At 49.2% G+C, this 13,375-nt stretch overlaps 1 protein-coding gene across 2 annotated transcripts; it reads left to right on the plus strand.

Annotated features, from left to right (window-relative positions):
• The first annotated feature begins 16 nt into the window (after nt 1–16).
• On the plus strand, nt 17–13,041 carry UBL7 (ubiquitin like 7). Of its 2 annotated transcripts, XR_005529493.1 has the most exons (12): nt 17–104; nt 1,665–1,877; nt 2,675–2,794; nt 6,414–6,496; nt 7,294–7,378; nt 7,918–7,975; nt 8,916–9,049; nt 9,310–9,359; nt 9,601–9,768; nt 10,309–10,431; nt 10,726–10,838; nt 12,794–12,877. XR_005529493.1 is itself a non-coding variant. In XM_039238211.1 (11 exons), exons 1-11 carry the CDS (start codon nt 17–19, stop codon nt 12,929–12,931), a joined length of 1,260 nt encoding a protein of 419 aa, XP_039094142.1. In that variant the 3' UTR covers nt 12,932–13,041. The 2 variants fall into 2 exon arrangements, 1 of the variants encoding a protein (XP_039094142.1); XM_039238211.1 differs by lacking the exon at nt 10,726–10,838 and having other exon boundaries at nt 12,794–13,041.
• Nucleotides 13,042–13,375: the final 334 nt, after the last annotated feature.

Here is a 13,375-nt window from a genome sequence, read left to right on the forward strand (position 1 = left end):
AACTGCAACTCCCAGAATGCAGCGCAGGGTTTCCGGTTTCCGGCGAGAGGACCGGAGTGTGTTTACACCGGCGGCTCGGCGGCCGGGTTCCTTCCGCGGGACGGGTGAGGGCTCTGGACCCCGGGTCGCGCGGGGACTCGACATGTGGCCATTAGTTAGCTGGTTCCGTGGGATTGGGGGGGCGGTCGTCACTTAAGAGATGGCGTCCCTGCCCCTTTACTAGCTGTCTGTAACCTTGGGCCAGTGACTTCACCTTTCTGAGTCACGGTTCCCTCGTGTTTAATGTTTAGTTGGTAATACCTGCCTCAAGGAACAGTTGTGAGGATTAAATGAGATATGGTATATAAAGATACCTATTTATTTCCTTCCTTCTCATAAGCCTGGAGATCGGTACCTTGAGGATGCCTTGGGGTCCGCTGTGCAGGTTCAAAGCCACACAGCTTTTTTTTTTTTTTTTCTTCTAAGCTTCCTTACTGGAGGCCTCTTTGGAAGCAATAATGATGATAACGAAGGCTTGTCCTTAGGGTTTTTTTCCACCCTCAGAGTTTCTGATTTTTCTGGGGACCCACATCTGCCAAGCTTGGAGAACAATAAAGGCAAAAACTCTAGTCTTTGCTATCAAGGGCCTTCGGGAATGGGTTGGGGATTGAGGTTGGAGAAGTAAATAGATAGTTGTAACCCTTGCCCTGAGGGAATGTGGGAACAAAGGAGGAACGGGACAGAGAAGGTTGTATTTGAGTTGATCTTGGTAGTTTGCCAAGAGGCCAAAGGGAGGAGGAATTACATGCAGAGTTAGCAGATGAACAGAGATATAAAGTGCAAGATCTTTTTAAGCCAGGAGGCTTCCTAGGGGTGGACTTAAGTGCTGGCAGGGTTAGGGCAGGGCAGGGCTCTGTTGGGGCGGAAGGCAGGCAGAGGGAACAGAAAGAATGTTGTCATCAACAAAACAAATGTCTTAAGCCAGTCTGTGGAGTTATAGACTTATTCATAGAAGTGGTTTTTGTAGTCGTTGGAGGTGTCCTAAGCAGAGGCATGTTTCAATAAGATCTGTGTTTTAAAGCGATGATTAACTCTGGAGAACAAATAGATGGTTACCAGCAGTGAGGTGTCTGGGGGGATGGGTGAAATAGGTGAAGGAAATTAAGAGTACCCTTATCATGGTGAGCACTGAGTAATGTACAGAATTACTGAATCACTATACTGTACACCTGAAAATTATGTGACACTGTTAACTATACTGAATTGAAAAAAATAAAGCGATGTGTTGGGTGGCAGCATGGATGTTTGATAGGGAGAGAGGCAAGAGGCAGGGGCTTGTTATAAAGCTGTGGCAGTTCAAGCAAGAGTTGATGAAGAAAATTGGAAATAAGGAGTATACGTAAGGGAGAAGGTTGAATGATCTCATTTGAACCTCACAACGTTCCATTTTTATGTCCGCTTTAAAGAAGAGGAAACTGAGGTCTAGCGAGCTCAAGTGTTTTTGCTGTTTATCATAGGATGAGTAAAGAGAGGACCCCAGATTCTAGTTCTGGCTTCCTGATGTTGCACCCTGTGTTTTTCCAACGGGTCCCCCTGAATTATCTTTCCTTCAACCCCTTGGTGGGGTGGGTGTGGTGTAGGGTGGTGGGCTCTCCTTTAACCACTAAGGCTTTGTTCCTTTCCAGGGAGAAAGAGAGAGCGCGAAAGAGAGAGGATGTCTCTCTCAGATTGGCACCTGGCGGTGAAGCTGGCTGACCAGCCACTTGCCCCAAAGTCTATTCTTCAACTGCCGGAGTCAGAACTGGGTGAATACTCACTGGGGGGCTATAGTATTTCATTTCTGAAGCAGCTCATTGCTGGAAAACTCCAGGAGTCTGTTCCAGACCCTGAGCTGATTGGTGAGTCTCCGAACAGGCTGGGCTGCTGCTCTGCTCTCTTTCTGGGGAGGACACTGGAATTACAGGGGTAAATTAAGAGTTTGGGATACGTTGCCTCATGATGTTAATGTTCCAGGGAAGTGAGTGTGGTTGCGTGAATAGAAACACAAACCATGAAATTAAACTATCGGTTGCCATTTCAGTGTGCATTATACTGAACTCCTTTGTCACAGGGTTCCTTAACCATGACATTGTTAAATTCTTTCTCTGAAAGAGCAAGAATTTGGGATAGGCTAGGGAAGGAGGAGCTCGTTGGGGGAGGCCCTCAGTATTTGGCATTTGAGATGGGTTTTAAGGGATGATTAGAAGTTTTGTTTGCTTGGTTGCTTGGGTAGCGGGAAGGCAGTAAAAAAAGGAAAGGAAGATGGCAAGGGTATTCTAGGTGGAGAAAGAAGGAATTAAAATATAACATGAAATTATATTATAAGCATAATTTTTAACAGCTGAGGTGTCCAGCTGGCAAAAAGTATGTTCTTAGTTATAAAAACACTGGCTTCATCCTTTTTGTTGTTGCATTTTTCCATTCATTAAATCAATCAGTCAGCATGATATTAAGCTCTAGAGCTTACCTGTGCAAAGATTCTGTGTTGTAGGAGTTTGTACTTGCTAATAATTTACTAAAATGTGTTTATTCATTAAGAGTACTTTTTAAAGCATGTATCCTTTTTCAGCTATCCGTCCAATCACGGTAAGTTAGGGGCAGAAACTGTCTACACTGTTTTGAAGAGCAGAATATAAATGGACAGTTCTCTTCTTAGATCTGATCTACTGTGGCCGGAAGCTTAAAGATGACCAGACCCTTGACTTCTACGGCATCCAACCTGGGTCCACAGTGCATGTTCTGCGCAAGTCCTGGCCCGAGCCTGATCAGAAACCAGGTGAGGAAGGGCCCTTAGACAAGCAGAGCTTCTGTAAGCTCTGACAAGAGCTTTCTGACAAGGAAAGGGTCTGTGTGCTCTTGAGGGCTGGCCTGGGTGGAACAAAGCAGTGATTTACTGAGATGGTGATAGAGGAAATCTATATTATGTATTGGATTAGTCCTATTGATAATAGAGTGCAATTTTGATTTTTTTTTAAATGTTTCTTTATTTTTGAGAGAGAGAGAGAGTACGAGCGGGGAAGGGCAGAGAGAGAGAGAGACAGAATCCGAAGCAGGGTCCAGTGTCGGAGCTGTCAGCACAGAGCCTGACGCGGGGCTCGAACCCACGGACTGTGAGATCATGCCCTGAGCCGAAGTCAGATGCTTAACCGACTGAGCTGCCCAGGCACCTCAATAGAGTGCAATTTTGATTTACTTGCTGCCAACATTACTAACAGAAGGGGGCTTGTTTCTCTACTTTTTAAGTTCATTACCCATTGTATTCTAGTGGGTAGGGAGTGTGTGTCTATTTAAACTTTAGGTTAACAGTTTATTTCTTCGTGAACTTTGGGTCTCTTTGTTCTTGCTAGAAAAAAGCTGAAACTCTGTATGTTCTCCTAATGCTGTAGCAAATCTCCCCACAAGCAGCCCCAGACAGCTCACTTGTGCTGTACTGGTAGTTTATTCTCCCGAAGCTTGAAAATATTTGATCAGTACTAAAGTAGCTCTTGGAGAAAATATACAAAACCTCTAATGCCGTTTTCACTTCTTAATAAAAAGTGCTGCTTGGAATTCACAATTTCAGTTTTACGTCTGTGTTTTAAAAGCTTCCCTGGGGATAAAGCTAAGCTGTGAAAAGAGATTTGTTAAACTGCCCCTCTGACATATTTTTGAAATGTTCATGACTGCTTGTGATTGGTTATCAGTGTGAAATATCCCCTTTTTTCAATTCTACACATAAAGGACAAAAAGATCTTTTGTCCACTGATGGGAAGTGAGAAAGAGAAAGGCAGATTCTGACATTCAGGGGTTGGCCTGGCCCTTGGCTACCCCTTGAAACATGAACAATTTCAACAGATCGCCAATACCTATAAGGCCACTCACTCTGAGGCTATCACAGACCGAGAGAAAAAAAAAAGATCCCTCTCATTTCGGAACAAAGACAAAACCCTGAACATGGTTCACATCACACAAGTGACCAAATAGCCCTCCATCCTGGCTATTATGAGCAGCTGTTGCTTCTTTACTAGTTAAGCTTTGGCCTCGCTCTAGTTTCCTTTCCTGCTAGGTGAGAATTACTAGCTATCCAATAATAGAATCACCCCCACTTCCTGACAACATTCAATTCACAGCAACACCCTACTTCTTGAAACCAGCCCCCCCAACCCCAAATCCCCCAGCCAAAGCCCAAATCTTATAAATCTTCTCTAACATCATCTTTTTGAAATCCCCACCCCACCCCCCTACTTCTCGTGCTGTGCATCCTCTCGGTACAGAGCCGTGAACCCAACTTGGTCCACTGCAGGTGTGCCCCTCTGGTCTTTGGCTGGAGGGCACTGACAGAAGGAAAGTAACATTTGTTCCTTCTTCAAGCCAGATTGTTTCTCTTTGATACCCCATTTACTCATTAGACCTGCAGGCCAGGTAACAGCATTAGCATTTGATAGATGAAGAAAAGGAACGTTAGAAAAGCTATTTATTCAAGGTCACCTACTTAGAAAATTAATGCAAGAGCTGGGATGTGAATCAGGTTTTCCTGGCTCTGGAGCCCACATTCTTTCCACTGGGCTGGCTGCTGCTTACTTCCAAAGAGAGATGGAGATTAGCTCAGATATGTTAGAGACAGCCATAGCTCTTAGCTGATTACTGGCTTGAGATAGGTAGAGTCCTTTTCCTCCTCCCTTTGGCCTGCAGATTTATCTTTGGAACACGTGCATGTTTTATTGGGGGTGAAAACAAACTTAGATCTGAAAAGAAATGGTTTCACGGTGGCATTTTGGATATATTTTAATGCTCTTATAAAAGGAAGCACAGTTCTGGGTCTCCCACTGGATAAGGGCCTTTAGGAGAACTGTCAGTCCCTCCCTTCCCACCTGGATCCCTTTGATGGTTCTCTGTGGCAAGTTACACATCTCTTCAGGATCTACTTAGCCTGCTCTTTGAGCAGGGATGTGTTCCCTGAGCTCTAGCCACAAAAAAACGACTTGCTATTCCATCAAAGCACTTCATTCTTTTATTCATCCGTGTCTTTGCCTGTGTTCTCCCTTAAGCTTAGAATGCCTTCTCCTCCTAGAAAGCATCCGCTTTACCTTAAATGTCCTCTCGGATGGTCTCCCCTGGGAGATAGCTCTATGCTCTACCCTTCCCTCTCCGTGATGGCTGTCTGCCTCCAGTCCCTAGTGCCCTAACTGGGGGCCACACCTCTGCTGAGGTCCACGGCAGTGTAATTGTGATTGTGTGTTTGATCCAGTCTTGTTTCTTCTACTGTCCCGTGAGTTCCTTGGTGGCAAGGACTCTTATTTTTTGCCTTCCTGTGCTTTTCCCAAAACCAGGCCTGGAGGAGATGCTTGGTACATGTTTGCTGAATGAGTAAATCAGGTAGTTTACTTAAGAGGAATAATTTTTGAAAGCTATCATCCCCCTGATTAGAAGTATAGGACGTAGTTGGTGCCCTGACCTCTGCGGGGTGCCAGTCACCTTGTTTTGGGACTGGTGCCCCTGGAGTTAGGCAGCACACTGTGTCTGTACAGTCACAAGCAGCTGTCCTTGGTGAGGGTAAGCACACTTAAAAGTGTGACCTTCTACCTATTCCCCCTCCTTTTACCCAAATTTCTTCACCTGTGAAATGGGCTGATCTCCTAAATGGTGAAGTAACCAATTAAAACTAAGCCAACTGCTAAACTTTCCCATATACACAAATCATAGTGTCCAAAGACCAGAAAGGAGCTTTGAGTCCCGGTGAAACGCTTGCTGTTGGACACATGTGATACAAGGTTAAGAACCTTAGAGGTACAGTGTGTTTTCTTGGCCCTTGTATATATATGTGTGTGTATGTATACATATACTTAAGATTAAAAATAATTTTACAGAAGCCTCAGAATATATCACAGAGAAAACAATTAGCCTTGAGCCTGTCACCCTGCCTAAGTTCTCTTCTCCCCTCTGTCCCCTTCCAGCCTCGGACCACGTGCACGCTGACACATTTTACGGAGTTTTACTAGAGAACATATGTACAACTCTGCGTTCTATTTCTTTCTCTTAACATATTGTGTCAGCATCGCTCCATATTGTTCAGATGGCTTTTGGTGCTTATTTTAAATCACCGTCCAAAAGTCTACTGAGTTGGCTCTACATTCCTCAAATGTACGATGTCTAGAAGTCCCGCGGTGGGATATTGATCAGAGTGGTCTCTTTCAGGTGCTGAGATCCACCTCGGCCGGCACTTGCATTTGTCTGCCTTGTGTACTGCAGATGCTCGAAAGAGGGTGCAGCTCTCACATCACCGGTGGCATCAGTGGGTTTTTCTGAATGGGCGCTCGTGATCTTTGCGAGGTGCTGAGGGAACATGCCGGAATGGTGCTCTGCATCTGGCACAGGGTCAGGGCCGGGTTGTAGGTAACTGAGTGTCTTGTCCCCAGAACCTGTGGACAGAGTGGCTGCCCTGAGGGAGTTCCGGGTGCTGCACACTGCCCTGCACAGCAGCTCCTCCTACAGGGAGGCGGTGAGTGTGTGCCAAGGCCCCTTGCCCGAGACTCTTGGCAGGATGGCAGGAGAGGGTGTGAACGCTGGTGAGTGGTGTCGAGTGGGAGCTGGAAACCCGTTGCCATGGCTACTAAGAGTTCCTTGGGGAGTTTTTGTCAAGTCTGTGGGTCTCAGTAGAGCCCTATCATCCCCCAAACGGCCTCTTAGCTTGGTCTTGTTGATTTCCTCTCGTGATAATGATACCACCTCTCCTGATCCTGGGTCGGCCTCAAGGAATGAATATAGTTACAGCCAATGGATCCACATGCTGTTTCCGCTGGGCGTCATTCTTTGACTTGCTAAACTGCCTGCCCACTGCTCCTTAACCCGGGCTTCCTTGCTGGGCAAACACGCTGATGTCTTTCTGTGGGAGAGTTGATAAGCAAAATTAATAGAACTGCAAACTTCCTGACCTATATGCATATGAAATGATAATTTTAGAGAGATTGGAAAGGACTTTGGGGACCTAGAAGAACGTTTGCTATTGGGCTTGAAAGAGAGCTTTTATTTTGGAAGCATTAGAACCACAGATGAGGGAAAGCACTAGAGATGGAAGGTTTACCCGGGTCTTGCTTTTTCTTTTTTTTTTAAATTGTTTGTTTCCCCTCCAGTAAGCTACAATCTTAGAGAAAAAAGAAGTTCATCTGTTTCCTGGGGCTGTTCTTGCATTGTGGACAAGCACACAGAGGGGGGAAGGACTTCAGCGGCGTGCTGAGTGGATTGAGCTGGTTGAGTGCTCAGCACCCCCTGCCCCCCCCCCCCCCATTTCTCCTGCAGGTCTTTAAGATGCTCAGCAATAAGGAATCTCTGGATCAGATCATTGTGGCCACCCCAGGTCTCAGCAGTGACCCCATTGCTCTTGGTAAGCACGGGACTGAGCTTGAGGAAACGAGAGTTGTTGGAGAAGGAGAAACAGAGAGAGGCAATTCAATTACCATCTTGTGAAGAATCACTAGTCTTGTTGGGGGAAGAGGGGTAACCAAGATGTGTTACATATACCCACCCCTCCAAGTGCGGTCAGTGCCACCGAGAAATCATGGCCTACCTGACATCATGGCCCAGACTGCAGGATGCCAGATGGGGGCAGCATTTAGCCCCCAGGAGGGAAGACTTCCTACACACGTTGGTGACCAAGGGAGGAACCTAGACATATGGGGAAGAGAGGCTGATGTGTCGATATGGAGCATGTGACCTAAGTGCCGAGGGAGGTGGTGAGTGGGGAACACGATGGAGGACACTTGGGTTGTGCTTCTTGGTGCTTTGTTTCCTCCCCTTGTCACGAGAGCCACTCTGTGGTCCTGTGTCCCTATTGAGCCGATTGCTCTGAGGCCTGAAGCCTCTCCACACCCTCCTGGATCTGGCTAGATTCCCAGTGTCTGAGGTGACCCCGTTCTCCTTTAGGCGTTCTCCAGGACAAGGACCTCTTCTCTGTCTTCGCCGACCCCAGCATGCTTGATACGTAAGTCTACCCATCTTATTAAAGGGGACCCTATCTCTCCTCATGGTTGGACCAGAAACCTAATCGTCACCCTAGATTCTGCTCTTAGAGCCTTACCCCATCTCTCCCCAAGTCCACCTTTTAAGTATGTCAGGAGTTGAGAAAGAGCAGGGGCTTCCAGTAGACTGACAAAGCCCAAGGGCAGGGACACTTAGAGATGCGGAGTTGAAGCAGGGTTCTGAGGGAGGTGGCTTTGTGGCTGGGCTCCATTCAGATCTCATTTGGTGGATATTGGAGAGCCTTTGAAATATATACATATATATACATTTTTTTTTTTTTTTGAGAGAGAGTGAGAGAGCGAGCATGCACATGCGTGAGCAGGGGAGGGGCAGAGAGAGAGAGAGAGAGAGAGAGAGGATCCAAGGCAGGCTCCATGCTGACAGCAGAGAGCCCAATGAGGGGCTCGAACTCACAAGCCATGAGATCATGACCTGAGCCGAAGTTGGACACTTAACCAGCGGAGCCACCCAGGTGCCCTGAGCCTTTAAAATATTTTAAGATGTGGAAGGTTACAGGTGCATTGGTCCCTAAAATTTTAGAGCTGGAAGGGACAATAAAAGTTATAGACCTTATTTTGCAAGTGAAGAAAACAGCTCTATCCTGGGAACAGAAGGGACCTGACAGAGTCTGGGAAAGTAGTGACGGAGATGAGACCAGACAGGGACCCCTGAGCCTCCTGGGCTGTGCATGTCCCATCATGCCTTGCCAGAGGGCAAGGTGAAGCATTGGCAGTGGACCCTAGGGCTGGGGGCCTTGCTGCTGCTACTGAGGGCATAGCAGGAGACCAGAGCCCACTGGTGGCACGTGGTGAGGAATTTCAAGTCCGGCAGGGGAGTGCAGCTGTTTTGAGGCACACCCAGGACTTCAGTTACCCTTGTATTTCTTCCTGCCTCTGTCCCAGGTTGGTGCCTGCTCACCCAGCCCTGGTCAACGCCATCGTCCTGGTTCTGCACTCGGTGGCGGGTAGCACCCCACTGCCGGGAGCGGACTCGTCTTCAAGGAGCATGCCCTCCAGCTCGTACCGGGACATGCCAGGTAGGCTCCCGAGAGTGTAACAGAGGCCCCCTCGGGAGCCGGCAGTGGCCCAGGGATTCGCTTTACTCAGCAGCTATGTATAGCGCTGGCAGAGGGCGTTCCTTGGGAACTCTCAGTTTGAGTCAGGGAGTGCATCTGTCCTGTAATTTTCCAAGGGGAGAGATGAAAATGTGAATTTGGAGAGTATCTGAGCCGAGATTCTGGAGCTCCGCCTGTGCCTCTCTGTTCTTCCTCCCGAAATCTGTTCTCCCCTCCTCCAGGTGGCTTCCTGTTTGAAGGGCTCTCTGACGACGAGGACGACTTTCACCCAGTAAGTGGCCTGGCTGCCTGCCAGTTAGAGGAGATGGTGCCAGGGATGCGCCTCTCCCTGGGACTTGGCACACCCAAACTGGGGGGTGGTCTTAACCCCTCTGGTGGCCAATCTATGTCATACTATTCCTTTCTGGGCCTGGCAGCTTGGAGAGGCTCCTTCTGTTCCTGCCGCGGGGGCGGGGTTCGTCTGGGAATGTCACAGTGCCACTTCCCTGATCCTGGGTGCCTCTCTTCTCCAGACCTCCAGGTCCACGCCCTCTAGTAGCACTCCCAGCTCCCGCCCAGCCTCCCTGGGGTACAGTGGAGCTGCTGGTCCTCGGCCTATCACCCAGAGCGAGCTGGCTACCGCCCTGGCCCTGGCCAGCACCCCGGAGAGCAGCTCTCACACGCCAACTCCTGGCACCCAGGTATGGGGGCAGGGCCCCAGGGGAGAAGCTCCTCAGTCGTACAGTGGGTTTACCTTTGCTGACCCTGCTGCGAGATCTGGTTTGAGCTGAAGTCTTCCTGGATTGCTGGTGGGGTTGTCACTGCAGCTCAGTCCCCATCCCCTTGACTTGCCTTTAGGGCTCAGCGTCCGGGCTGCAGTAGAGTCCAGAACCCCTCCCCTCGTGTGCTGTGCCCTTCATCCCCGACAGGGCTCAGCTGTCACTGGCTTGAGCATTCCTGGTAATGATCACTGTAGCTGCCAAGGCCGTCTCTCCCAGCGCTGGGGTCCTAGGCTATGTCCGAGGCTCAGTTCCATTTCCCTGGAATGGAAGAGGATGGAACCTTTCCTGGCCTCAGTGAGCTTTCAGGCACCCCTGTGTGGTTGTCCCACATAGGTCTCTATTGGGAGGTAGTAGTTGGGTACCCCAGGGACCCACGAGGGGGTGCTGTGACAGCCTCGTGTATATGCTGGAAGATTGGGGTTTCTCTGAGGGTGGGACTGACCACTGATTTGTCTCTAGGGTCATTCCTCAGGGACCTCACCAATGTCATCCGGTGTCCAGTCAGGGACACCCATCACCAACGATCTCTTCAGCCAGGCCCTACAGCACGCCCTGCAGGCTTCTGGGCAGCCCAGCCTTCAGGTCGGTTTTCCCCACTCCGGGATCCGTGCAGCTTCCTTAGTACTGTGAATCCTGTGCTTCTTTCTGCTCTCTAGAGGGCCTTATTTGCTCCGGGGAATAGCTGGGGCATGGCAGTGTGACAGGAGAGGGTGCTTTCAGCAAGGGCAGTTGTCCCCGTGGCTTCCATTCCTACACCCTGTGGCCATGACCTGACTCCACTGACTGTGTGGCTGGGACACTTAATGGCAGTTTTAGTCAAGGAGTCATTCATTCATTCCGTGAGCACTGACTGAGTGTTGAGCACTGATGTACCAGGTCCCGGTCCAGCTGCTGGGACAGGGGTGAGCCATCACCATCTCTGCCGTGGAGGGGTACCAGGAGACTGAAGCAGTGGAGCAGTAGAGTGAGAAGCCCAGCCTGGGCTTGAGGTGAGGGCCTGGGTCAGGCAGAACTTTTCTGAGGAAAGGGTGTTTGAACTGATTATCAGAGAATTGGGTAGAGATTAGCCAGACAGGGAAGGGGGTATTCAGGCAGGAGGATGGTGTCCAGGCAGAGGCAGCCTCCCGTTGGAGCAAATGTATGGAGGTACATGTGACATCCCCAAGCCTGCAAGGTCAGAAGGCAGTGTCCTCATTGAGAAGATCTCAGATGGAGCCAGAGAACAGGGGAGCAGGACCCTGAGTGTGACAGCCTCGAGTGCTTGAGTAAGGATTTCAGACTTGATTGTGCAGTCACCAGGGAGCCAAGGAAGGTTTTACACCATCACTCTTTATCTTTATGGAAAGATCACTCCAGCTAAGTGGAAGACCGTAGGAGCCGACGTTGTATTGTGTATCTCTGCGCATGAGCTATCTGCCTCATTCTGTTTCCTTTGCTCCTCACTTGAGCCTGGGGGTGAGTGTCATTTCTGGATTTGTCCAGGGTCATAACACCATCAAGTGGGAAGGACAGGGTTCAGGCTCATGTGGCTTCCTCTAAACCTGTGTGGCCTTGGTGGACGGTGAGGGGAACAGGAACAGGACCCATGGACAGCTCATCTTTTCACTCCGTCTTCCCAGCTAGAAGCCTGTTCACACTGCTCTCCAGTTCAAGAGCTTTTGCTGGCTCCACCTGAGCTGCCAAGTTGGGTTTGTGTGGTTTTTGAAAAACCCGCCACACTTCACCCTTGCCTGCCTGCCTGCCTCTCTGAATTTGCTTTTTATCCCCACTGCCTTCTCCCCATGAGTGAGCCTGTGATCTTCCCTGAGTTGTGCCTTTCCTCCTTCATGAAGTAGAGATATTAATAAAGCTTTGAAAGTACTAAAAGAAAATGTGGGTTAATCTCTTTAAGCCCTTAGTAAAGAGGGCCTTTTGTAGCTGAGGGTCAAAATCAGGAGCTATTACATAAAAAGTGATACATTTTGAGTTTGTAAAAGTGAAGATTTCTGAAGAACAAACCAAGCCAAACAAAAAAACAAGCAAAGGCCAAAGGCCAACAACAAACAGGTGGAAAAATCTGTAACACATACCAGGCAAAACTTCCTGGTGTGTAGAATTCTAGTAATTTAGGACCTACCACTCCATAGAAAAGTGGGCAAAGGACAGGAACAGGCTCTTCATGGAAAGGAAGCGCTGATGGCCTTAAAGCCGTGTGATTCCATGCAGCCCATTTCCTGGAATTTCTCCTAGAGATAGGTGTGCGTGCACATAGAAAATGCCATTGTACAGAGGCAGTCACCACGGCATTGTTTATAGTGGCAAAAGGTTGGAAACAGCTCAGTTACGGTACATTTCAGGACATGTATGAGTTGGAATATCGTACAGTTATTAAAAAGTCCTCTAGTGGCATAGAGAGACCATCAGGATACGTTAGTTATGTTGGAAAAAAGGCAGGTGCTGAGGGTAGAACAAAGGTCTAACTAAGAAAAGGGTAGATATGGGAATATATATTTGCATTTTCTCAAAGATAAGTAGAATAGGTTATCTGGGGTGGGAAAGGGAGTGGATAGAGGGAGACTTTTCACTCTGCATCACGCTCGAAAACAAAACTAATTTAAAAACGTACCCCCTGCCCCCATCTGTGTGTATGTGTGTGTCTGTCTATACATAGAGCAGGAGAAAGAAAGTAATTTAATTTTTTAAAATTTAGATAGTGAGTAATCTGTGCCTTCTTTTTTGATCCTTATGTTAAATTTTTCCTTTTTTTAATTGGGAAAACTTCTCGTTGTTCTCTAAACTCTCAAGGCCCTCTGGTAGGCTTCCTAGAGGCCCTGTGTTCTGCGGAACCTACCATCAGCGGCTTTGACATAGGACCCGGCCTCCTCTGCTCCCCGTGAAAGAGCAGACGCGACCAGGTCTCCTGGGGACCCCAGCTAATGGCCTCCCTTCTCCTGTCTCTCTGCAGAGCCAGTGGCAGCCCCAGCTGCAGCAGCTGCGCGACATGGGCATCCAGGACGATGAGCTGAGCCTGCGGGCCCTGCAGGCCACTGGCGGCGACATCCAAGCGGCCCTGGAGCTCATCTTTGCTGGAGGAGCTCCGTAACTCCTACTCCTCCTGACCCCCCAGCAAACTGCCAAGGCGGCTGCCCGTGGGAGGCACTCCTGAAGGTGCCCCATCTCCCCTCTCCCCAATACATCTGATGGTCCACCTTCTGCCTTGTCCATTGCTTGGCCGTCCTGGCCGATCTGAGCTGGTGGAGGCAGTGGGGCGAGCGTGGGGCTTGGTGCTGTGGGGTCGGGGACTGTGGCCTGGCCCTCCTTCCGAGCCCTGGGTAGAGAACTGTAGACCCCGTCATGGGATGCTGTGTGATGCCCACGTTCTCTTTTTTGGAGAAGTTTCCAGTGATAGCCTCAGACCTTTTGGTACTTTGGGGTGTGGTAGCCTCGGGACATGCCTAAGGCTGGAGCAGAGCCGCCACTGGTGTCAGGGTGGCTGCTACGTGGTGGCTGTGGCCAGAAGAGGCTTGTGCCTCTGGAAGGACCCCGG

Source organism: Hyaena hyaena, unplaced genomic scaffold (genome assembly GCF_003009895.1).
Source record: "Hyaena hyaena isolate Hyena2069 unplaced genomic scaffold, ASM300989v1 scaffold_137, whole genome shotgun sequence".
NCBI lineage: Eukaryota > Metazoa > Chordata > Mammalia > Carnivora > Hyaenidae > Hyaena > Hyaena hyaena.